Source organism: Schistocerca gregaria, chromosome 8 (genome assembly GCF_023897955.1).
Source record: "Schistocerca gregaria isolate iqSchGreg1 chromosome 8, iqSchGreg1.2, whole genome shotgun sequence".
In the NCBI taxonomy this organism is placed as follows: Eukaryota; Metazoa; Arthropoda; class Insecta; order Orthoptera; family Acrididae; genus Schistocerca; species Schistocerca gregaria.
Window position 1 is genome coordinate 297,950,290 of NC_064927.1, and position 27,879 is coordinate 297,978,168.

At 42.6% G+C, this 27,879-nt stretch overlaps 1 protein-coding gene across 1 annotated transcript in view; it reads left to right on the plus strand.

Annotated features, from left to right (window-relative positions):
• Positions 1-27,879, plus strand: part of LOC126285155 (cyclic nucleotide-gated cation channel alpha-3-like) — an 884,508-nt gene that overhangs the window by 68,415 nt on the left and 788,214 nt on the right. The window contains exon 2 of the mRNA XM_049984467.1: positions 4,329-4,615. Coding sequence (XP_049840424.1) covers positions 4,329-4,615 — 287 coding nt within the window. The remainder of the gene's footprint in view (positions 1-4,328; positions 4,616-27,879) is intronic.

A 27,879-nucleotide genomic window follows, 5' to 3' on the forward strand; every position in this document is an offset into this window, starting at 1 on the left:
GGTGTCCAACACAGCCACTGTCCAACACAGCCTCTGCTCCGACATTATTCAAACAAATCAGGGCATAAAAACTCAACAGTTCCCTTTAAAACTATCGGTAAGCATTGGAAGTTCTTGTGCATAGACTGAAACTCTTGGATATTCAATGGTGTGATGAGGATGGTTTCCACGAGTAGTCACAACAGACTATAAGGTTCAAAGAAAAACCATTTCATATGAACTGTGGTAGAAGTCTGAGGCCAATGGAGAGGTCTTTCTGCCACGGATGCAGTGTAAACAAAGCTATCAATATAGTAGAACATCTATAACACAGAATACACGCTCTTAAATAATGCTGGCGTAGCGTTATACCTATAGCATAAGGGAGGCTATGGAAAGTAATACTTGTAAAAGAGAGACTGACTGACTGTTGTCACCAAATTCTAGCTCTTAATAACAAATACGTTCTGCTGTCATTTTTCTTTTTTGGAATGATTCTTGCACCAAGCTGCACCGTGAGCAACACAGCCTCAACAAACGTAAAATAAACAACGAACATTCAGGTATAAGAACAGGGCAGTGCTGTGATCTTTGCATACCGTTGGTGGGACAGTGTGGAGGCTACTAAGCTGATCCGACTGTTGATAAATTGGTGGTGCGTTTGTAGGATCCTTAACCTGAATAATGGTCGATTACACGACCATATTGAGGCATAAGTTTTATTGATACTGACATTGAGTATCGACTAATTAGTCCTAAGTTTTGATGTCATGACGACAGTAGGCAAAACGAAGTTACAAATAAAAAATATACACTGATCAACCAGAATATTGTGTCCACCGACCTACTACAGATATAAACCCGCCCAGGTGATAGCGGTGTACATGGTGAGGAATGACTGCTAATCCGACACACGTATGGTGCATGTAGTACCAGTCACCTTGGTGTCTGTGTCTAGAATGGGGAAAGGTCGCGACCTATCTTAGTTTGACCGAAGGCAGATTGTGATGGCCCGGGGCTCTGCACTAGCATATCGGAGACTGCACAACATGTCGGGTGTTCGAGGTGTTCTGTGGTGAGTCTGTTCAAAAACCAAGTTGAAACGACGTTCATATGTCGTGGGGTTCGGCGGCCAACCGTCATTACACATATCGGACGTAGTAGGCTGACAGACTGGTAAAATAGGACAGGCGTCTAAATGTGGCGCAACTAACATCAGACTGTAATGCTAGGTAGAGTAAAAGTGTGGCTGAACACACAAACACAAAGTGCACCGAACTCTCCTAACGATAGACCTTTGCAGCCGACTACTCGTGCAGGTGACAATGTTAACATCACGACTTCGGCAACAGTGACAGTGTGTTGCATTGTCTGATGAATTCCGATACAATCTTCATCATGCCGATGGGTGGGCGCTAATCTTCCGTCTTCCAGGAGGCAGCTCCTTGACACCTGTATTGTGGGAAGAAGACAAGTTTGTGGTGGTTCCATTAAGCTCTGGTGAACATTCACATGGGCATCCGTGGGTAGAGTGGACTCTTGCAAGGGACCATGACTGCCAAGGACTACCATACACTGGTTCCAGACCACGGAAACCCCTTCATGACTATCATTTTTCCTGATTGCAGCGCCATTTTTCAAGAAGATAATGCGCCATGTCGCAAGGCCAGACGTGTGGTGGAGTGGTTCGAAGACAACATTGGCGAGTTCCAGTTGATGTATTAACTCTCCAACTCGCCAAATCTGAACCCAGTTGAACCCGTCTGGGATGTGGTTGAACGTGGCGTCAGAGCTCATCGTGACTTGTGTGACTTGTGTGTGCAGGTATGGTGGTAGTTCGCTCCAGGCCACGTAGCTTCAATGTCACGACGCTTCGCAGCAGTTATCCGTGCCAAAGGTGGACATACCGTTTATGACGTAGGTGGTCATTATGTTCTGTCTTATCAAGTGTATTAATCGATATAGATGGATTTATTCAGAAAATGTTTTTCTGCTTGCACTTTGACTATATTTCTGAACACTATCAGCTTTAGTAATTAGTAATAAAAGAGCGGTTAAAATGCCTAATTCCTCGAACTTGTATCTACAGCATGAATGCCGGAGAGCATATTGTTATATTATTCTCACTGGTCGCTTTAGTTTAATCAGTTCTTCGGATCGAAATCTGAGTTACCAGTAAAATTATAAGACAGTAATGAATGGAAATATCCTAAAGAAATAAAGATGTTGATTTGTTTGCTCCGGAAACTAGCAGTTGTACGATTAGCGATTGTTGTTGAACTTATTTGTTTAGGAAGATCATTAATGTCTTTCATAAGGTTTTCATCAACGCATACAGCCAAGAATTTGGACATTGACTGACACCTGCTGATGTGCTGTCGGTGTAACTCTGTTGGGCAGAACAGGTCTTTTTTTGACAGCTAAGATGAAGTTAAGCGACTGAGATTGTCTCTCGAGCACGTAATAAGCTACTAGTTGTAGGGACAGATTAACAATAGCTTCCTGATGATCGGCGTGGGTTCTGAAGCAGTGGCTGGTTAGTTGCTTCTTTGACAATCCGAAGACATGAGAATCACATGGTGCGAGTCGGATGGTGTGACCGAGAGGTTCTACGCGCTTCAGTCTGGAACGGTGAGACAGCTACGGTTGCAGGGTCGAATCCTGCCTCGGGCATTGATATGTGTGATGTTCTTAGGTTAGTTAGGTTTGAGTAGTTCTAAGTTCTAGGGGACTGATGACCTCAGATGCTAAGTCCCATAGTGCTCAGAGCCATTAGAACCATTCTGAACTTGGTGCGATAAACAGGCTATATGGAGGTTGTCTTAACACAGACCATCGAAAACGTCGGAAGTATCAGGTGTAGCCAAGGCCATATGCATCGGGTCTTTACGTGAAGCAACACAACTTTTTTTCAAAAACTATAGCGATAGTCTCCTCTGAATCAGATTTCCCATTCGTTTCAGTATGGCTTAATAGCTCGCAGCACTCACGGTCGCGCTGTGGGTGAGAATATCTACCTGTAGCTTGTCCTTTGCGTCTCAAAAAACGGTGACCATAACGTCCTTCGTGGATACCGTTGTTTCAAAACATGCAATGTGTGATGGGAAGGGGTGTGAGGGGTGAAGAGGGATGGACGCTGGAGGAAGTGGAAGACGTTGAAGCTCTCTTCGTCTCATGTGCCATATGATTCACCCACGTTTCTACGCCTCTGACGATATTTTGCGGAGATGAGTGTCCTTATCCTAGTAGCGCATTACGTGCTGGAGAGACAGTCTCATTCGCTTGACTTGATTCACGTCTGGGATATGTCAAGCTAAATAGCGAGTAATTAATTATATTGAGCACAATATCCACTGCAGTGGAGATGTCGATTTCGCGTGCAATTTGCTCGCATGGAAGATCTACCGTCGATGATTGAAAGAGCTGATCGTCTCTTGTGGCTGGACGTGTAATTTAGCGTGCAAGAGACGTTTATACACTCGTGAGGTTTCTTTTTAACTTACATATTGAAACACGGGCGTATAAACAAAAAGCTTCGACATCGTCATCTTTTGTAGTCCTGTCTTCCTCAGTTGCTTGTAATATTACGGTATACTGATAATTTTTACTTATCGACCGTCTGACAGCAACTGAATAAAACACAATTTTAGTGCCATACGCATTTCGCCCCTATTTTCTGCAAGGCTTCATCAGTGGAGTGGAATACGTACATATGTTTCCTATTTAATTTACATATTGGTCATACAAACAGATCACAGATACTTCAATAATTACACTCTAAGGTTTGGCAATAAAATTCGATCTTTGGCAAAAACATCTGACAGTGGGCAACAGAAACCAAAACACTTTATCGAGACAAATGTTTAGTTCATAGTGCTATGAAATGTGGGAAAAAACCGCAAATTGGGGTTTATAAAAAGAAGAAAAACACCAAAAATGCCACAGGAGCGTAATATGTAGGAAATCGTCCGCACAACCTGTAACTGCAGTTCAAAACATTACTACTTAATAAGAAATACCAACCAAGTAAAATTATCAATATATCGTAAAAAAGCTTTGACTTTCATTATTGACTAGATCGTCATCCAGAATGATAAAGTGTAAGATGATTTTTGTGCACTTTCTTCATCCGACGTTCTGTGCACATCGAAAAGCCCCTCTTCTTATGGAATATGAGAGGGCCAAAAATTTAACCCTGTGGGACTCCTTTCAAGATATCTTCTCACCGACTAAAGTTCGCCTTCTTTCGAATATTGTTTTAGTAAATGATATGAGCGTTGAAGGTATATTACGTACTGCAGCGATAAGGAAACTATACATTAAGGCAGGTGCGTTTCTCCCTCGGACAGGTGGAGGAGGTGGAGGGTGCAGCGTCGACGAGCCCGCAGCAGCAGCAGCAGCACCAGCCGGCGTCGCAGCACGAGGGGGCGGCCATGGTGGACAGCAGTGGTACGGGTGCGGGGGCGGCGGCGGCGGCTGCCGGCAGCGACGGCGGGGGCGGCGGCTCCTCCGCCTCCGGCAGCTCGCCCGCCACTGCGCCGTCGCTGGCCACGTCCCGCGAGGAGGACGGCGAGGCCGACGGCGACGACTCCAAGCGCGACAGCGCCGCCTCCTCGGACCGCAGCCCTGGACAGAGGTGAGCCCTCGCTCCGCACCAGGGCCCCACACTCTACACCACACCATTCCTCTTATGACTCCATTCTACCAGAGCCCAGGGACTTAGCTTGTGTGTCTCGCGCTCAAAATACACCCAAAGCGAACATATAGATGACGGTGCTGCTGCCAATTACCTCATCGCTGAATCACCCAAGAGCGTATCAGAGATTCGACTCATAAATTACAAAGAGCTTAACAAACACTAGAATGAAACGCAGAATGTCTTCGGAGAGACGGCAGTGAACAAAAGCACGGTGAGTTGATGGGCTGAAGTGGACGTCTGCGTGTGACACACTCGTCCACCAGTTGTGGTAGTCACTGGTATGCACCGGCTGGGTTCCTCGCAACGTAAAAGAAAAGCAACGAATCATCATATATGCGGATTTGCTTGCGCGTTACGAAACGAACAGTGATAACTTTTTTTCGAACATCGTCACAGGGGATGAAACATGGGATTGTCACTTCGAACGACAATCTAAATAACAACTCATGGAGCAGCGCCACATCGCCTCTCCTTCGAAGAAAATGTTGAAAGACGCACTCTCAGCCAGTAAAGTTATAGCGATAGCCCTCTGGGACTCTGAAGGGGTTATTCTGTTTGTCGTTCTCCCTCATAGTGCCACCATCAACTTGAAAATGTATCGCGTACCTTCAGAAAATTACATAACTGACTTACGAGTGTTCGTCATCACAAAAACACAAACGATCTCCTCTATCACCATGACACCACAATGCCTCCTTAAGTCTGCGCACCCGAGAAGAGATCACAAAACGGCACAGGACTGTTCTTTCTCATCCACCCAAAATCTTGGATCCTGTACCCCGATTTCCATACGTTTGGCCCAATAAAGGACGCACTCTGCAGGAAGCAGTACGGGGACAATGGCGGGGTTATTGCTTTAGCAAGACGTATGCTCCATGGTCGACCAGTAGAATAATACCATGCGGGCATTCAGGCCCTCTCACTAAGGTGTGGGTTATCGAGATTGTGTTGGAAAATATAGTTTTGTAGCCAAAAGAGTGGTTAATATTATGGGGCATTGGAATCTTGACTAAGACCAACCTCCTTTCAGAAAAAATATGTGTAGTGTAACATAATCAACGCCTCTTTTGCAATGAGAATTGCTCTCTGCCATGACTTCATAGTAGCTTGTACAATTAATGATGTATGGGTAATATTGCGGATTTTCCCATTTATCTTGACCACCAGTAACTTTTAAACACATGCGAAGTAAAACGAAAGTACCAAGAAAATGTTGTTTATCTACCAGGAGGGCATTAAACATAGCACACTATATTTTTTATTTGGTGATCCAATTCCTCTTATCAAGGCTGATCAAAAGTGTGTCACAATGTGTAGCATTCACGCAAACATTACTTTCTACAAAACCAAACACAAAATTCACTTTGAAGCTCTGTACTAGCTATCGTGCAGTACCCGTGACAAAGCAACTCGTCCACTTGCTCGAGTTGACAGTAATAAATACAAACACAATGAAAGTGCACATTCGTCATTCAGTTAACCGTCATCCCTTACAGCTTCGTGTGAGTAGAGCGTACAGCAATGAAGATAAGGTAGGAATGCTGCTCCTATTGGGTTATGTAAATCTGCATTTTCCTCGCGTTTCCGTATGTTTACTGTCAATCCCAGGAAGCATATTTAGCGAGGTATAAAGTGACAATTATTGAACTGTAAATAAAATCCTCTGACCGGTTAGCGTTAGGACGTTCAAACTGCACAGTTAGTCGCGGAAATAGTCTACGCATTATTGTTTTGTTCAGCCACGAAGCCCACTTTCATTTGGAAGGGTTCGTCAATTGCCGCGTTTGAGGCACTGAGAATCCACATTTCGCGATCAAGAAGGCTCTTCACCGTTTGCAACGGGTGACTGTGCGGTGTGCAGTGTCCAGTCATGGAATAATCAGTGCGATCTTCCTTGATGGCACGTGACTACTGAATGGTACACGAAGGTTTTGGAAGATTATTTCATCCCCATTAGCCAAAGTGAACCTTATTTGGACAACATGTGATTCTTGCAAGACAGATGTTGACCCCATCGAAGCAGAAGAGAGTGTGATGTATTAGAGGACTACTTTCGGGACCTCATTCCGGCTCTGGGCTGCTCAGAGGAAATTGGCTTGGACCTCGTTGGCCGCCATATCCTCAGGATGTGAACACATGCGACCCCTTTTTGTGGAGCTATATTAAAGACAAGGTGTGCAGCAGTTGTTGTTGTGGTGGTCTTCAGTCCTGAGACTGGTTTGATGCAGCTCTCCATGCTACTCTATCCTGTGCAAGCTTCTTCATCTCCCACTATCTACTGCAACTGCTTGGGCTATTCATCTCTTGGTCTCCCTCTACGATTTTTACCCTCCACGCTGCCCTCCAATACTAAATTGGTGATCCCTTGATGCCTCAACACATGTCCTACCAACCGATCCCTTCTTCTGGTCAAGTTGTGCCACAAACTTATCTTCTCCCCAATCCTATTCAATACTTCCTCATTAGTTATGTGATCACCCATCTAATCTTCAGCATTCTTCTGTAGCACCACATTTCAAAAGCTTCTATTCTCTTCTTGTCCAAAATATTTATCGTCCATGTTTCACTTCCATACATGGCTACACTCCATAAAAATACTTTCAGAAAAGACTTCCTGACACTTAAACTTGTACTCGATGTTAACAAATTTCTCTTCTTCTGAAACGCCTTCCTTGCCATTCCCAGTCTACATTTTATATCCTCTCTACTTCGACAATCATCAGTTATTTTGCTCCCCAAATAGGAAAGCTCGTTTGCTACTTTAAGTGTCTCATTTCCTAATCTAATTCCCTCAGCATCACCCGACTTAATTCGACTACATTCCATTATCCTCGTTTTGCTTTTGTTGATGTTCATCTTATATACTCCTCTCAAGACACTGTCCATTCCATTCAACTGCTCTTCCAAGTCCTTTGCTGTCTCTGACAGAATTACAATGTCATCGGCGAACCTCAAAATTTTTATTTCTTCTCCATGTATTTTAATACCTACTCCGAATTTTTCTTTTTGTTTCCTTTACTGCTTGCTCAATATACAGATTGAATAACAGCGGTGAGAGGCTACAACCCTGTCTCACTCCCTTCCCAACCACTGCTTCCCTTTCATGTCCCTCGACTCTTATAACTGCCATCTGGTTTCTGTACAAATTGCAGATAGCGTTTCGCTCCCTGTCTTTTACCCCTGCCACCTTTAGAATTTGAATGAGAGTATTCCAATCTACATTGTCAAAAGGTTCCTCTAAGTATACAAATGCCAGAAACGAAGGTTTGCCTTTCCTTAATCTTTCTTCTAAGATAAGTCGTAGGGCCAGTATTGCCTCACGTGTTCCAGTATTTCTATGGAATCCAAACTGATCTTCCTCAAGGTCGGCTTCTACTAGTTTTTCCATTCGTCTGTAAAGAATTCGTGTTAGCATTTTGCAGCTGTGACTTATTAAACTGATTGTTCGGCAATTTTCATATCTATCAACACCTGCTGTCTTTGGGATTGGAATTATTATATTCTTCTTGAAGTCTGAGGGTATTTCATACATCTTGCTCACCAGATGGTAGAGTTTTGTCAGGATTGGCTCTCCCAAGGCCATCAGTAGTTCCAATGAAATGTTGTCTACTCTGGGGGCCTTGTTTCGACGCAGGTCTTACAGTGTCCTGTCAAACTCTTCACGCAGTATCGTATCTCCCATTACATCTTCATCTACATCCTCTTCCATTTCCATAATATTGTCCTCAAGTACATCGCCCTTGTATAGACCCTCTGTATACTCCTTTCACATTTCTGCTTTCCCTTCTTTGCTTAGAACTGGGTTTCCATCTGAACTCTTGATGTTCATACAAGAGGTTCTCTTATCTCCAAAGGTCTCTTTAATTTTCCTATAGGCAGTATCTATCTTACCCCTAGTGAGATAAGCCTCTACATCGTTACATTTGTCCTCTAGTCATCCCTGCTTAGCCATTTTTCACTTCCTGTCGATCTCATTTTTGAGACGTTTGTATTCCTTTTTGCCTGCTTCAGTTATTGCATTTTTATATATTCTCCTTTCATCAATTAAATACAATATTTCTTCTGTTACCCTAGGATTTCTACTAGACCTCGTCTTTTTACCTACTTGATTCTCTGATGCCTTCACTACTTCATCCCTCAAAGCTACCGATTCTTCTTCTACTGTATTTCTTTCCCCCATTCCTGTCAATTGTTCCCTTATGCTCTCCATGAAACTCTGTACAACCTCTGGTTCTTTCAGTTTATCCAGGTCCCATCTCCTTAAATTCCCACCTTTTTGCAGTTTCTTCAGTTTTAATCTACAGTTCATAACCAATAGATTGTGGTTAGAGTCCACATCTGCCCCTGTAAATGTCTTACAATTTAAAACCTGGTTCCTAAATCTCTGTCTTACCACTGTATATTCTATCTGGTACCTTTTAGTATCTCCAGGGTTCTTCCATGTATACAACCTTTTTTCATGATTCTTAAACCAATTGCTAGCTATGATTAAGTTCTGCTCTGTGCAAAATGCTACCAAGCGGCTTCCTCTTTCATTTCTTAGCCCCAATCCATATCCACCTACTACGTTCCACCTATCCCTTTTCCTACACTCGAATTCCAGTCACCCATTACTATTAAATTTTCACCTCCCTTCACTATCTGAATAATTTCTTTTATTTGACCATACATTTCTTCAATTTCTTCGTCATCTGCAGAGCTAGTTGGCATATAAACTTGTACTACTGTAGTAGGTATGGGTTTCGTATCTATCTTGGCCACAATAATGCGTTCACTATGCTGTTTGTATTAGCTTACCCGCATTCCTATTTTCCTACTCATTATTAAACATACTCCTGCATTACCCCTATTTGATTTTGTGTTTATAACCCTGTAGTCACCTGACCAAAAGTCTTGTTCCTCCTGCCACCGAACTTCACTAATTCCCACTATATCTAACTTTAACCTATCCATTTCCCTTTTTAAATTTTCTAACCTACCTGCCCAATTAAGGGATCTGACATTCCACGCTCCGATCCGTAGAACACCAGTTTTCTTTCTCCTGATAACGACGTCCTCTTGAGTAGTCCCCGCCCGGAGATCCGAATGGAGGACTGTTTTACCTCCGGAATATTTTACCCAAGAGGACGCCATCATCATTTAACCATACAGTAAAGCTGCATGCCCTCGAGAAAAATTACGGCCGTAGTTTCCCCTTGCTTTCAGCCGTTCGCAGTACCAGCACAGCCAGGCCGTTCCGGTTATTGTTACAAGGCCAGATCAGTCAATCATCCAGACTGTTGCCCCTGCAACTACTGAAAAGCCTGCTGCCCCTCTTCAGGAACCACACGTTTGTCTGGCCTCTCAACAGATACCCCTCCGTTGTGGTTGCACCTACGGTACGGCACCTACGGTGCAGTAATAACCACAAAACCGCTGATGATCTGAAAACAGCCATTCAGGAGGTCATCGACAGCTTCCATATTCCGATACTTCAGCGGGCGACGCAGCATTTCGCTGTTTGTCTGCGCCACGTCATCGCTAATGATTGCAGATGTATCTAACATTGTAACATAAATTCGAATTTCTGTTGTGACGTTTACTTGTTGACTAAAATGTATGCACGTCGTAGTTTGTAATTAAATTACTTTTTATGTAGTTCAATAATTTTCATCTTGCACGTCCAGTGAGTGCTAGTAGAGGTGACCCTAAGTATATTTTGAGTTCCATTTTCAATAATGTCATGCTTAAGTAAATGGTACAGTGTGATACGTTCTTGAATAGGTTATGAGAAGGGGGAGTGGAGTGCAAATAAAAAAAAATTATTGTGTTCTTTAAAGAAGACTGACGTCTGTTCACATGTTATTAAGGAATAATGTTAGAAGAAAGAAAATCATGTTGGTTAATGACTTACTGGTATCCAAATACATTATAATATTTTGTACTGATTCTTAACAAACAACTGATGGTCGTGATCGAGTTAAGGACACCCTACAGTACTCACTGTACATCTACATCTATACTCTGCATATTCGCACAAGCCAATAGTGTCACGCCATAGCGTGTGATTCAGGATGCGCGTGGAACATACAGCGTCGATTTTCGTGTTAGGATAGGTGTGGTAATCGTACTTAGTCTCCCCGTTGTTTATTGTAAGGACGGGGAGAATGAATAAAGCGAATACGACAATTATTGCGTATAAAAGGGACAACGGTATATTTGTGAGCATACAAATTTTTCTAGGGACCGGATAAACGGAAACAGCGGCCATGGAAGGAAACAGCTCGAGTGTGTGACTTGAGACAGACAAAGAGCACAATGGTCGCACCACGAATTAATCTCACACCTTCTCGGGGAAGAATCACATACTCCTCACTTGCATACCACTCTAGTCGGGCCTCTATAAAGTAAACCAAGTGAAAGAATTTACGTCATGAACACAAAGTTTAAGAACAGAGGTCCTGATGGAGATTCCGTTTAGCATCTCCAAGTGAAGTTCTAATTATGCACATCTAACCGACAACTTTTCCCGAAATCTAAGAATTTTTGATTTCGATTCTTTTGGATATACAGGCTGAAGCAGCTAAGACAGATCGCGCCAAATATATCAAGGCCGATTAAATAAAAAGATCAGTAGTTTTCGTTAAGTTATGGCAGACCATGAGACAAATTCTCTGACATACTAGAGCAATTTTGATGTCTAAAGTTGCGTGTTTATCAATCAGGCTTCTTTATGAAAATAAATAATATTTTCTTGGTCACTGGAATTTGCATTCGAAGAGGAGTTCAACGACGTAAGGAATGTGGAATATGTTCAAACAATTAAAATATATTACATGTTATGTCTGTAGAGTATGCGGGCCATTTTCCGCTTCTCAAAGGAATAATCCAACGGTTACCAAACGTTCTGTTAAGATGGCTGTAATTTCCAGTGCAGAGTATGCGTGATATACATGTTGTTGGTACCGAATGGGGGTCTTATGTTTAGTGAGATATCTTCCATTAACTACGGCATCATATCGCTGTATGTACAAGGTTATTCGCAAGTGCCACCGAACTTACAGAAGAAGACTGCGCAGAAACTGCAAGAGGTACAGAAAAGTGAGACGTATCTGTTGATGACGCACCTCTCCATCGAGCGTCGAGTAAGTGCGCTAGCTGAAATTCGTCTCAGAACGTGTTGACAAATCATATACGAAGATTATAAGCCCTGAGTTTCATCCGGCGTGTACAGTGTACAAATAAATTACGGGAATGCAGCCACGTGACATCGTCGACGACCACCTATATTTCGAATAGAGTATATCCTGTGAATTTCAAGACAAAATTGCAACGATGAAGCGGCGTGCAAGGAATTTAAAAACTCTGTTTGCAGAGAAATTCCGGAAAGATAAAACACACACACACACACACACACACACACACACACACACACACACACACAAGCACAGTGAACACTAGCGCCATCGAACCATCAAAGGGGATCGATGTCAGATGTTATTGTCAGTAAAATTCAATAGCCAGCGGGTGAAATAGCATTGACTTCGTCCCTCTGTTTTTTACCAAGGCAGAGAACAGAATTCCAAGCAGAATATAAGAAAAAACCTCCATGTCTGTTTCCAATGTTACTTGCTAATTTAATCTCAACTGCTTCGTTAATAGCACTACACAAATAGCTGAAAGTGTATAACAGAATCTCCGTGTTGTTATGTTCCATAGAAAGACTGGTGCTACGGTAGCGTCCAGCAGTGGCCGATTTGCTCGGCTGCTGTAAGCGTTTCTATTGCTTATGCTCAATACCAGTCCTCCACGACCTTGACAGTCTGGCCAGTACATGAGATGCCACAGCTAACGGAACCTAGAAAGTAGACGACACTTTCGTTGCTTGTCGTCATGGCAGTGAGAATTTGAACATTTTAGAACATCTGAATTCAAACCACTTTAATATTTGTTTCGTGACGGAAGAGGCAAAGTATGGCTGCCATCCTTCCTTGATGTGTTGATCAAGAGGAAGGCTGATGGAAGCCTACTCCTACTGACTTGTATGGACAGGATGATAGTTGTCAACATCCAGCTCCGCGTAAAGGAGTACTTCATACCTTGGTTCACAGGTCCTACGTCAGTTCAGACCCTGAGCGTCAGCTGAGTTAAGCTAGTTTGAGGTTATCTTCCGTCAGGATGCATACAGGAAAAGACTGATCAGACTTGCGTTACACTATGAACCAACGATGCATCAGGTCAATGATCATAATACCGAGTTGGTACCAAGGTCCACGCCTTTCCCCCTTACGCTATTAGCATCTCCAACAAGACTGTTCGTATTTAACGGAAATTTGATATGTAATGTGTTCTCCGTCCTCCGTCTAAGATTAGGGTCCTTGTAGATTCTATTAAGGATAACCTTGATTTGCATGAGGCGGATGTCTATTGCATTCCTTGTAGTTCCGACATCTCATATGATGGTTAAATTACTAGGACCGTGGAGAACCGATATGCTGAGTATAAGGGCATACACGCAAGCCACCCAACGGTGTGTGGCGGAGGGCACTTTACGTGCCACTGTCATTACCTCTCTTTCCTGTTCCAGTCTCGTATGGTTCGAGGGAAGAACGACTGTCTGAAAGCCTCCGTGCGCGCTCTAATCTCTCTAATTTTACATTCGTGATCTCCTCGGGAGGTATAAGTAGGGGGAAGCAATATATTCGATACCTCATCCACAAATGCACCCTCTCGAAACATGGCGAGCAAGCTACACCGCGATGCAGAGCGCCTCTCTTACAGAGTTTGCCACTTGAGTGTGTTAAACATCTCCTTAACGCTATCACGGCTACCAAATAACCCTGTGACGAAACGCGCAGCTCTTCTTTGGATCTTCTCTATCTCCTCCGTCAACCCGATCTGGTACGGATCCCACACTGATGAGCATCAAGATATTTCTCAACAATACATCAAACAACTATATCAGTCATTGCCAAGCCAAATGACTGCTAACGCAAGTACCACCGGCGCACCAAGACATCAAGGACTTGCTCAGTTCGTCTAGCTTCTTCTCTTGAATGAATCATCCAACTCTTCTGAAGTTGTAATTATTTGTTTGACTGTACACATACATAAGAGCTATCGATTTCCGTCCTATTCGGATAATTCCTTTGTGGTACGTCTTTTGTGTGTGTGTGTGTGTGTGTGTGTGTGTGTGTGTGTGTGTTCGATGGTACCCCTTACCTTCTGGTATGAGTGCGCCAATTATTTTTGCAACTGGCGGTTCATCATTCGCAAAGTGAACTGATGGCTTGGTTGTCCGCAGTGTCACACTCACGATTACTTTTAAACTTGCTAATGTTGTTTAGTGATTTTACTGTTTTGAGGTAAGGAAACTAGGGTCTCCCAGTGCTCATAACAGACCACTGTTCTGAGTTTGTCCTCCATAATATCGCTGTTTGTACTGCAATGAGCTTAACTACATCGCAGTGCATACTACATTGATTGTGTGTCGTGTTTATAGAGATAACGTTGACATTACCGGTTGATACTATACAGTTAAAGCTGTCATATCGCTTCACTCTAAGGCCAGAATAGTGACAGTCGTAAATCACCGTTACGTGTATAAAAATAGATAAAAACTGTCAAAACAAATTTGCTACGGTGCAACACTGTGCGCCAGTATGTATAACTAGTTAACTATTAGAGCTGTTATGTGTTTTGAAGGCGTAACTAAGTCAGATTCTACGGCATCGCACCAGGGATTGTTTCACTTTTTTAAGAACATCAAACTGATACATAGTTTCAACGGCTGAGGCACTCCTAGCAAAGAAGCTAGGCGCTTCATATATTCAACAACGTTTTAAGAAGCATTTGTTACAAACAGACACCAAATGGCTGCCGAAAAATAGTTGTAAGTGTTCCGTTTTGGGGCAGAAAAAAAATTGTCAAGGTCACCAATATCTTCACAAAATCTCTTATATGCTTGAATTATGCGCTACAAAATTTTGTCAGCTTATTTGATTTATAAATACGTACAAGGACGCACGGCAATATGTGATCATTTAAGTAAGAGTGGAATTATCGTCTGTTCAACGTGTAGTACAGAGTGAGGAATCAATGTTCTGGGACTGAATCTTTAAACAAGGATGTAGATAATTTAGATAAGAAGGGAAGGGAGGATAAGTTTGAGTTACTGTGTTTGTGTGTAAGTTTTCTTTCCGGTGCCAAATAAAGACCATTAAAATAAGCTATGTCCATTTCTATGGGCATCCTATAGGAATTACTCTATCCAAATGCGTCAGTGTTCACAGTATTTCGAAACCGGATCTTCAGAAAGAAAAGACCATTTCACTGACTCATGACAATATGTCCGCCATGGTAGCTGGGGTAACAAGTCGCTTGAATTATTCACTAGCTAGACACTGAAGACCAACTGTATCTTCTACCAGAAGTGAAAACGGCTCTGTTAACCTCCGAAAGTTTTCGGCTGACTTTGGATTCTCCGTGTGTACCCTTGCCTTTGTCATTCAAGGAATAGATTCATATGTTCGTTTGATTCTGAGTCATTTGTGATATACCCTTGTTCTTTTCTTTTTCACTTCCTGAGGAAGTTCGTTTCACCGATATAAAAGTTTTTACAGTGATATTTTTTCCTGCCATGTCACCGCAGAGGTTTCTAATTCTTCACGCTCTTTAAAACTAAACTAGTTTCTCTACAACATCCTCCCCGCACTTTTGCGAATGTCACATTAACTACTCCTTCATTGATACCTTCCGCCATTCTAAAAAAAATGGGAAAAAGTTGGCTACCATCAATAACTGTTTCGTCAGTGGTGCTATAATGACGTTTAAAATCAATGACTCTAACAGAATGCATAAGAATATCAGAAGCAACTAATATCATTAGCTTTGATATTGTATTTTCGGTGAACTGTGTCATTTCGCAACTGTACAGAAATACAAAGTGTGTTAGAATGGCAACAGCTACGACTCGTATTAGCTCATACAACTCCATTTACTTAAACCATGCATGCTCCTCGTGACTCCTGTGGATAGCTGCGCGCGACAGCGCACCGCTCCCGGGAGTCGAGGAGGAGTGGCGCTTGTACACTGAATTCCCCCTGCAGATTAACGAAGGGGGCCGGTGCTCCAGATAGCCTGGAAGTGGTTTTAGATGGTTCCCCACGTCCATCAGTTAAACGAATCACACACATTTCGAAAACGTTTTCACACTTTTCTTTGAGATAAGTCTAGATACATACTCATGGGGTATACGGGGTGGAGACAGAGAGGATATGCGACCACCCTCTACCAGTAACGTTGTGTGGCTGGTGCTGTTGTGGTATACCATCAGAAGCTCTAACTTTTTTAAACATCTTCAGTGGAACAATATGATCTGTTTCAGACTTAAAAGCATCCCTTTTAATATGGTAGTTTCAGTCCTATTTGCTGAAACGTTGGCAGGCAATTTTCTACAACGAATTTCCAGCCTCGACAGGGCGTCTTCCCTCGCAGCTTTTCTGCTTTACTGACCTCGGTACTCGTCTAAGTAAGGCTGACATAGACACATGTGCAGCACAAAAAAACTCATTTCATTTTGTCATGTGAATAGGACTTTGTTCCCTGGGCTTCCCTGCCTAGTAAGCATTATTTTTCTTTTTGTTTTGTTTTTTCCTAATATTCCTTCCCGTGTCCTACTTACAAAACTGAATTAATGGCATATTATTTAATCATCCAAAACATTAGTGTAAGTAACATATCATTCTCACAAAGATAAGAAATATATCATTCTTATAAGTATAAGCAATATGTTATTATAACTAAGTCTTCATAATATCTATTATACTGTAAACAAGCCTGTTCTTGCTGATTAAATAACTTCTTTGTTATTATTACCTCTTGACGGAATATCGCAGAACATTCATTAATTTTTCTTTTATTGGCATGGCTTTGCATTACTATTAAATGTCATTTATTGATTTATTTTAAATTTTCTTGTATGCAAATGTTTTTAGTAGTATTCTGAATGGAAATTGTTAGACATTTTCACTTTTAACTTCTATGTGCTGTTTCTTTCACTCTTTTTCCTTCTTCTATGTGCTGTTTCTTTCACACTTTACCCTTCTTTCCTCTGTCTTTATTTACTTCTTTTAGATCAATTTCTGTTATATATTCGTGCTTTCCAGCTTACTTCCAAATTTATACTTTTATTTGTTTCTGCACTACGTCTAGTAGCGAAAAGCTTAAAAAATAGTTTATGACAAAGAAAAATGATTGTTACCATAGAGAAGCTACTATGACAGAAGGTATTGTCCATACATTGTTAACATTGCTGTGGCGAGTAAAGTGACATTCGCATGTATTTCATCATAATGGGAAGAAGGTCAGAATGTGTCACGTCTCACATATTTGTAATGTATTTTTGTATTAAGAGCCATACTTTCTATAGACGGCTGACTGTGGTACAACTATACATCTTCTGGCAGAAATGTGACGTTGTACGACCATTTCGATGCTCAGCAAATGCCTTAGAACGATGTAAGTCATATGCAACGATCTTCTGTTGCTGTTCTTCTTCTTTTCTGTCTCTGTTCGTTTCTTTATCTTCTTTCCCTGTCCTTAGCGTCAGACACGCAGTAATTAATTGTTTCCCGTAGTTGTGATTCTGTAACTTAACACGAATTTTGGCTCCAGTACGGCTTGAAAGTGGCTTTATTGCACAGTACTACGTCAAAGTAGTCCCCTTAAATCGCTTTTTCCTTTGTTACGCAGCTTATTTATTCGTCTGTACTTAGTTACTGGATCCATGTTTTATCCTGACATTATGAAGGATATCAAAAGCACTAAAAAGTAATGAACACCGTATATCACACCTAGACACCTTGTTACGCCGGTATGATCAGGTCAGTGTTACGGACATGTAGCTACAGCGTTAGTAAGCAAATTCACCACTAGTAAAATGTTTTTATTAAAAAAACCTATTAATTGTGTGAAGCAAAAGGTGGATAACTGATTTCGTATTATATTTTGAGGAATACTCGTTTAGCCACGTCATTCCTTTCAGTAAAACTGAGAACATGGAAAGGTCCATGTCTGATAATTAGTTGTAGCCAGGAGTTATCATAAACTGTGCCCCATACGTTTTTTCACATTTACAGAGAGCAGAGGTTTTCAGATTTTACGATCCCACAAAGTACCTTAGCACCATTAGCTAACAAAACAAATATTATAATATTAGCTAACTTTCATTCTGTAAAATTAACACCATTTACTGAATCATTTCTAACATCAAACTGAATGCTAAAAAAATAAACCGAAATCATTGTAAAATTAACGACGTACAAGCTTAAATTTCACGTCTTGTCAAAGAGTTTTTTTTTTCTTTTATGTTCGATGAACGAAAGACTATTTTCAGTCACACATTCACCTTAATATTATTGTTTGCTGATATATCCTTTGTCCGTATTGTGTGATGATGAGGGGGAGAGTTGTAATGCACTAGCTATTATGTGTGTCTGCCACGTCCACGGTGAAGAAGCGTCTCAAACGATTGTGGACAACAACAAATGAGAGTAACAAGTCCACAATTTACGTAGCACGAATCAATCATGGAAAGTTAGAGACAGTATACGACTTGCACACTGATGTAGGCCTAGCGGACAGAGAAAATCTTAAATTAGAAGGATAGGACGTCTATATCTGAGTCACTTGAGAGATAATCAAAATTATTCCTTCTTCCACGTTGAAATTCTTTGACGGAAACGGACAGCCAGACGTTTGTCCCTATAATTAAACCTCAAATTCAGTTTTATAATCGTTGTTGGAACCATCCCTTACGTTGTTATTGTATCATTTGTTGCATTAGGGAGGTACATTTCGTCCTGTTGGCTCGCATACCATTTTGCGTGAGATAATTAGGGTAGGCAGTAGTCCAAATTTGAGTATTCTGACGATGCAGATTGCTACTCAGCAGTATGGTAGACTGATGAGAGACTGAATTAACAATGGCTGTCATGATGGAAAAATACTGTCTCTATCTTCGCACAGCAGTCACATGTCCTCGTATATGTCACTGATGTCACGCCTTGCAGGGGCTGTTTGACTCCATGTAGGGCATATAAAATGAGCAAAATGCGAAAGGCGCCACATTTGTTCACGTCTCCATCCCTCAAAATCGTTTACATTTTCGGTGTGTCACGAGATTTTTCGACAATGGCACACGATGATTACACTCATTCACCTGAAATTGATGCCGCCATGGCAGGATGTGGCGAGCATTATTCTGTGGAGACTTGCAAAAACGAGTAGATGATCCCCTTGTGTATAATCAGTGGCTACCTCTCACTGCAAGAACATCGTACAGTGTGCTATTGGCAGCCAATATGAAACTTTACCCATGCACTACCTTACAAAGCACACGTCTGTTCAAAATGGTAATGCATGGTCCCATTGAAATCAAATGGGCACTTCTGCAACCATCCTACCACCATTGTGGGAGGCTATTGAACATGTTTGTTTTATTGACATCTAGAGTTGGTGACGGGTCATATTTTGGTCGGTTGTAGAATGGTCTCACAGAGCGAAGAAGCATATATCCACTTTACAACCTACCTCAACCAAAGAGAGTCAGTTGTTGGCAATTAGGACCCACGGATGGATATTAACACTTCTAGCGACTTTCGGCTACAGTATAGCTGACTACATTTGCGACATTGTTCTTTCCACTGAGAGAAAGAATTAAAAGGTTACTTTTTTGAAATAACGTGATTTAGACCCATTGCGTCGCAGAAGTTTGAAACTTAGTTCAAATGTGCCTACAGCTGTCCTCTGTAATAGTGCGAGATCATGGGGTCCTGCGACGTCACTCTTGGGTTCGTCGACGCTTCGGACGCGAAGCGTCGACACATGGGAAGTTCATTTGAGGTGTAAAGTGGGTTAATGACGTCACCACTCTTCACCACTATTCTTCCCAACGCCATCGTGGACGTCTAACACGATGACAAGGTCGCCTCACTCTCACTCTTCTTTACCCACAGATTACCCATTCCCTTGACACTTCTGTGATGGACGTGAGAACCGCTACCTCCACCATTTATGTGGTTTTATTACGGGTGGACGAGGAAACAATTTCTGACTCGCCGTCTCTCAGAAGCGACAGGAACATGTCTGAGGATGTGACATGAAGGTTGTCAATCATTCTCACACATTTCGCGGTCGAAAACGACAGTTTGCAGTTTTATGTGCAACAGAACGACATTCTGAACAGCTTCTGACACTGCTGGCAGCCCCCACCACCCACGATCGCTGATCCCTTCTCTATAGACGTCGTGGGGTTGCCACCAAATTGAACATTACGTGACCAATTTCGAGCATAATGAGACCATAGTATTTACTATGGTACACTGGAACAAATATGAGCCCTGGTCTGTAAGATTCAGTATGGATCGTTGGATACCATTCGTCGAAATTTTAACCTGTTCAGAAGTATAATATGTCATGCTTTTAAGGACTTCTGTGCCGTGTTCACGCGTGTGGGGGCGACATTGAAACAGGCATAAATAAAACACCGAAAACGTTTAATATCTCCCAGTTCGTCAATACCCTCGCTGCCACCGACTCATTTTTGTCGAACACTTTAAAAACGTTCCTAGTTTCGCTATGCTTTAGCTCTAGCGCCTACTTGTGGGCGTGCGGAATATGAAGGTTGTCGATGAGATCATGAGTCTCTAGGTGCCCAGCAATCTGGCAAGTGGTTTTCCTGCTCAATAAAGGTTCGCAGTTGGTACTGAGAGTGTTGCCGAATCGTGGAGAACTTAGTATTCACGCACATGTCGGTTTCGCCTTCGCGTTATGGACACACCACACAAGGCCTGAAAAAGCACATAAACCATTTTAGGATGAGGCTCAAATTTCGTCGAACGGCTTTCAACGGACCATACTGACTCCAGTATACCAAAGTTAAAATTCTGTTCGCGCTATGCTCCTAGGTGTCAGATCATGTTCGGTAGGGTAGCGGCCAAATAATGTCCATAGAAATAGATTCAGTCGTCTTGGAAGGCGTTCTCGCAGCAGTGTCGGCTATTCGTTGTGTTGCACATTGCACTGCAAACTGTCGTTTTCGTCCGCGAAATGGATGAGGACGACGAAAAGATTTGTGCGATTCACGCTCTTTATGCAGCCTTTTCGTGTCAGTTCAGAGCTACGATGGAACCTAAGGTTATGAATAAAAGGACGTACGGCGAAAGATTAGGGCCCTAGTACCATCAGGTGTCAGTTCCTGTTACTACCTTATTGGTATAAATACATCCGAAACGGTTAACCCTTTAGCAATCACAATTTCAGTTAACTACAGAACAGACTGGGCAAGATATCAGATCTCAATAATAGGGCAACAAATACAGCCAGGCCACTAATAATAAGAGCTTCAGCTAACCATAATTATGAAGTAGCTCTTAATTTAATTAAAAAGGAACAGGCAGACCTTCAATAATAAAAGCTTCAGTTAAGTGAAATTGCCAAATGGAAGAAAAGGCATATCTTCATTAGTAACAACTGCAGCTAAGTAAAATTACCAAATAGAAAACAGGCAGGCCTTCAATAACAACTACTTCAGTAAAATTGCGAAATAAATAGAAAACAGGCACGCCTTCAATGATGACAGCTTCAGTTAAGTAAAGATACCAAATACAAGTAGGGTTTATTTAATTACAGTTTCAGTTAAGTATGTATACCACACAGAAAACACGTAGGCCTTCATGAATAACTGCTTCAGTTAAGCAACCAAGAGTTTGAATTGCCTGCTCACAAGGGGCCCACCATACGACATAGGCAAGGAGCACGAGACTATACAAGACACGAAGGGCAAGAAAGGGTGTAACGAGAGGACCGACGTTTCAAGGCCCTTTTCGTTGGGTACAGACGAGCAAAAGAAATACTAACACAGCATGGGTAATGCGTCACGAAAGATACCGCCTCAACAACGACAACGAAAGGAAGTTAGGCTGCCAAACCTAATTACATTGCCTTACAATTGCAATTTTTGAGACCCAGAGCGATGACGTCTGCAATACACGAAGGTAGCTCGAAACCGGCACCCGGCCGTATTACAAGATAAAGGTACTTATCTAGGTACTGCATGACAATGGATGGGTGGGACAGGAGGGAGGGGGAGAGAATGTCCTGCCGCAGCATAGAAGAAACACGTTATCGCTCCGGTCCAGGAAACACATTCGACTCACACAGTTTTAGATATCCTGTTAACAAACAACCAAGGCCAATACCGACTCAGGGAAAACGAACAACCGCCACAATTCAACGAACCAACTGGTGGTAAAATAGATCATGTAAGAAATCGCAATGATCGCAACAAATATATAAAGCACTCCGTCTTCAGGCAACAAGTGGCCGAACGGGACCATCGGTATCAATAAAAAAAAATTACAGTTAAGACCTAAGAATCGAAAACTCTACTAATGTTCACGAATCGAAGTTGAAGCTTGCCAGTTGCAAAGGGGGCACAGAATGCAGCAAAGCAATACTGGCCTCGACTTACTCACCGGTGTGAAACCAGCCGAAGCTGGTCGGCCAGGCTACACACGAAGACGGCACTCGAAGTCAGCCACGGATTCAAATCGGCCCACAAATATGCTCAGCAACCATTCACCGGAGTCCGTGAGCAAGACGTGTGCTCGCGTTACTCGCAGTGCGGTCCTCTCACTCCGTCCTCAACGCTCCGTTACCATTCCCCAATTCTTCATGCCAACATACGCCCCATCCCTATCGACAACCTCGAGAAAAGATCTTCGTGGGCTTAACGCGGAGGGACATCACACGACAGATCGAGGTAGCGGCACCAGGAATTCGGAAGGCGCAGCCAGCAACCCCGCCATGGGTCAGACGGTGTCTCTGGAACATTTTCTTCGTCCTCCGATAAGAAAACCAATTGACGTCAATGCTAGCGATCGCTGTTCTGACCCTCAACATAGAGACATAAGTTATGGTTAAGATGGGGTGTGCGTGTAACACCTTCTCATCCTGTAACACGTTCACGGTGGTGTCTGGCAGAATAGTGTTGAAATTTGGCGCCAATGTGACATCAACCCATTTTACAACTCAACGCACTACTGAGCTCTGGAATTATTTCGCATGTACCGACACATTGCTGTTTGGAGAGTTGCCGAGCCGGGGAGTGACTTGTAGACCATTAGAGAGGAAACTTGTAGGCACCTTGGAGCCAAATATCAAACTGCTGCGTCACTATGGGATAAAGTCACATGGTTTTAAAAAAGTAACCCTTTAGTTATTTTGCGCAATTTATAAGGAATCGGTGTATGGGGATTGAAAGGGAAGCGTTGCTGGAACAATTAAATTACAGGTTGTGAAAATCACGCCACTGCATCTTTCGGCTCTTGTCACAGCAGCCTCTTGAGATCTTCAGGAAAGAATATGCAGTCTCGACTGCAAAACGGTTTTTTCTTATTTAGTTTGTGACGCGCTTCACTCTCACAGAGCATCATCAAATATCTTGAGAAAAGCAGGTTTCCGCAGTACAAATTTATGAGCAAGCGTTCATCCATAATGCTATATTGTCAGTTAAATAAAGGAACTGGGAAACCCGATCTGAGCTGTGAAAAGAGCGCAACGACAGACTAACCGGGTAAAAACACTCTAGGAACACTGGCAAGTGTAGAGAAAGTTCTGCAATCACCAAAAATGGCACGTCAGCAAAATTTAAAAGACACATCAACTGGGTGCCATAAGGCCGCTTTGTACACCCGGTCTGTGTTGTAAACATGTCCTGCGTCCTGTTACGAGCGAATACTCGCAACTCAGTTAAAATTTGACTCTCGTGTTTTATTCTTTAGACTACTCACAGTTTCTGTGGGCCAAGGTCTCTTAGCTCTCAATACTTGTTCCTTTATCTCCAATCTTACTTACCTGGTTTATAATGTTTTCACCGGTTACCGCCATTCGTCTTCAAACATATTCTTATTTATTTCCGTAGGCTATACTGAACGACGTGATTACAGAACGTTATGTACTCTTGCCAGTAGTACTCTAGCGTTTTTACCAGTTGAGTTTGTCTGTGGTTACGTTATTTTCACAACTCGCGTCGTGGTTTCCCACTTGCTTTATTTAACTGTGAATGTAGCTTTGTAGCTGAATCCTGGCTCATAAATTTGTAGTGAAGCGACTTGTTTCTCCCCTCCCCCCCCCCCCCCCCCACACACACACACACACAGACACTGATGATGACAGATGATGGTTCTCTGAGAGTTAAACGCGTCACAAATGAAATAAATAATAAACTACTTTGCAACCGAGACTATCTATTCTTTCTCAAAACGGGATACGGTCCCGATTGAACCTGGGTGGGCTTTCGTTGCGTGGAGTAATGATTAGAAGGTGTTACCAATTCAACGCGTCCATCTTTTTCTGCGAGTAAAACTATTTAAGACACTTAGTTCTCTTAGGTTGTTCGCAGATGATGCTGTAATTTACCGTCTAGTAAGGTCATCCGAAGACCAGTATCAGCTGCAAAGCGATTTAGAAAAGATTGCTGTATGGTGTGTCAGGTGGCAGTTGACGCTAAATAACGAAAAGTGTGAGATGATCCACATGAGTTCCAAAAGAAATCCGTTGGAATTCGATTACTCGATAAATAGTACAATTCTCAAGGCTGTCAATTCAACTAAGTACCTGGGTGTTAAAATTACAAACAACTTCAGTTGGAAGGACCACATAGATAATATTGTCGGGAAGGCGAGCCAAAGGTTGCGTTTCATTGGCAGGACACTTAGAAGATGCAACAAGTCCACTAAAGAGACAGCTTACACTACACTCGTTCGTCCTCTGTTAGAATATTGCTGCGCGGTGTGGGATCCTTACCAGGTGGGATTGACGGAGGACATCGAGAGGGTGCAAAGAAGGGCAGCTCGTTTTGTATTATCGCGTTATAGGGGAGAGAGTGTGGCAGATATGATACACGAGTTGGGATGGAAGTCATTACAGCATAGACGTTTTTCGTCGCGGCGAGACCTTTTTACGAAATTTCAGTCACCAACTTTCTCTTCCGAATGCGAAAATATTTTGTTGAGCCCAACCTACATAGGTAGGAATGATCATCAAAATAAAATAAGAGAAATCAGAGCTCGAACAGAAAGGTTTAGGTGTTCGTTTTTCCCGCTCGCTGTTCGGGAGTGGAATAGTAGAGAGATAGTATGATTGTGGTTCGATGAACCCTCTGCCAAGCACTTAAATGTGAATTGCAGAGTAGTCATGTAGATAGATGTATCCGTCAGCAGACGCTACTTCTTTGGACTTCCTCGCCTTTCAGGTACCCGTGTTGGACATTCCGGGCTCCCCATGTAATCGTTGAATCCACACTATGGCGTAAAGATGGAGCTTCAGACGAGAGACAGAATGGCATTTCTGAATCACAAGCGGGACAAGAAGGAAATTTAAATAAGCATACCGTGGGATGAAGTGAAATCATGGAGCGGAGTTGCAAATTGCAGCATAGGCATCAGCCTCAAAAAGAACGAGGTTTCCCACCAGAATGACTCATCGGCTGGCAGTAGAAGTAAGAACTGAAAATGCACCATCGTCGTCAAAGTCGGAAGACTTGCATCAGAAACGGAAACAACGTCCAGTACTAATGATTTTTCTTTGTTTGGTCATTAGTCTTCTGACTGGTTTGATGCGGCCGCCACGAATTATTCTTCACAACAGAGTACCAATTGCAACCAACGTCCTCAATTATTTGCTGGATGTAGTCCAGTCTCTGTCTTCCTCTACAGCTCCCTCTGGTACCATGGAAGATTCCCTGGTGTCTTAACAGATGTCTTATCATCCTGTCCCTTCTCCTAATCAATGTTTTCCATATATTCATTTCCTCTCCGATTCTCCGCAGAACCTCCTCATTTCTTATCTCATCAGTTCATCTAATTTTCAACATTCGACTGTAGCACCACATCTCAAATGCTTCGATTCTCTTCTGTTCCAGTTTTCCTACAGTCCATGTTTAGATCCATACAATGCTATACTCCAGGCATACATTCTCAGAAATTTTTTCCACAAATTAAGCCCTTTATTTGATACTGCCATCCCAGATTGCACATACCTTTTTCTGAGGCATGGAGAGGAAAATCTTAACCATGAACTACCCTGGCGTTCCAACTCGCTGATGAGCCACAATATCATGATCACGTCAGACTGAGAGATCGTATGACACCTGACGCGGTAAGGAGAGAGTAGATAAGGGGAACGGAGTTGGGTTTGGGGATCATTCTAACGGCTATACACGCCACAAATTGGGAACAGATTATTATGACGTGGAGCCAGAGAATGTGCATCTTGGAAACCGCGGACATGGTCAGCTGTGTGCATGCTGCTTCTGTCGAAAGAGTACAATGCTTTTACACGCACAAATGTTGCGAAGCACATCGTTAAGCGTCCATTGTTGAACTTGGAACACCAAGGAAAATGACACCTTATGTACATACACTGAATTAGCCTTTGCCCAGTACGATTGCAGTAAGCAAACGGTTTTCGGGACTTGGCTACTGATTAACCTAAACGTGTCTCTTGGTCCGATGAAACACGTTACTTGTTAAAGCAGATTGATGGTTGTATACAGGCGAACCGCTACTCGACATCTGCACCGCGCCACGGATACAGGTTGGTGGGTGCAATGTTTTGCTATTAGGAATATTCAAGTGGGTTACCTTTGGGCCTGAGGTGGTTGAAGACACCATGACAGCTTAGAATTACGTGTACATGACTGTGGACCGTGTTTGAGGTATTCCCTTACGGAACGGGCATCTTCCAGCAGGGTAAGTGTCCATGTCATAAGACCAGAATAATGATACTATAGTTTGAGGATCATTAGTGGGAACTAAAATTCATGCCTAGACTACCAAATTTACCTGAGGTAATGCAGGGGAAACACAACGGGAACATTATCGCAAGCCTGCTTCTCGCCCACAAAGTAAAGGCCAACGGGAACACTGTGGCGCACCGGCTTCTCGCCCACTAAGTAACTGCGAACAATTCACGGGAATTACGTACCTGTGAATAGACATCTTGTGTCACACTGCTGTGGAATCCTACTTTTCCAAGCCAAGCTATGCGCATCCACTGCTGTATTGCGTTTCATTGGTGGATAAATTCGCTGTCCAACCGGTGTCCGTAATGTTGTGCCTTATTATTACCTCCTGAAGTTTGGGTACTGGAGATGGCAATCAGAAATGTAAAAAAAAAAAAAAAAAAAAAAAAAAATATGAAACCGATACTATGCAGTCTTACATTTTGAGTATCTGAAACAACAGAAAAGAGAGTAGCGAGCAATTTAACATCAAAATACGTGATCACGAAGTAGACGAAGTTGAGAAAATCTGTTGCCTTGGAAGCAAAATAATGCTTGACGTACGAAGCAAGGAGGAGATATAAAGCAGACTAGCACAGGCAAAGGAGGCATTCCTGAGACAAGGGAATTCTACTGGCATCAAATATACGCTTTAATGGGACGAAGAAATTTCTCTGAATGTGTGTCTGGAGCAGAGTATTGTACGAACAGTGAGAAAGCCGTAAGAAAAGAGAATGAAAGCTTTTTAGATGTGATGCTACAGAGGAATGTTGAAAGTTAGATGGTTTGTTATTGTCAGGAATGAAAAAGGCCATCGCAGGATCGCTGAAGAAATTAGCATATTAAAAACACTGACTAGAAGAAAAAAACTAGGTGATGGGATGTATGTTAAACATTATGGAGCTCCCTAATGCTAGACGGAGCTGTAGAGGGCAAGAAGTGTGTGGGAAGACAGAGACTGGAATCCAACAGATATTTCAGAATACTTGGTTCATAGGAGGAATTCGTGGCGGGCCACATCAATCCAGTTACAAGACTGATGACTCAAAGAAAAAGTTCTGTGGTGTTCTTGACATAAATGAATAGTTTCGAATGCTGATTCATTCTGGTAGTCTCTGAATCGTACTAATGCTTTGGCAGAATTGTGCTACGTCAGCGTAATGCTCTCGTATGGTCTTCCGTGCTAACGTTGATAGGTCTGTACCTATATTGAATGTGGGTGAAGTTCTAAACTGTGGTCACCTAGAAAGACGCGTCCGCCAGTGAGGGTCGCAAACAGCCCGATTACGTCAGTTCCACGTCATCTGGTGGTGTGCTTGCATGGCACCATTATCCTGAGAGCGATGTAAGAGTGCGTTTGCCCAGCGGAGTTTGG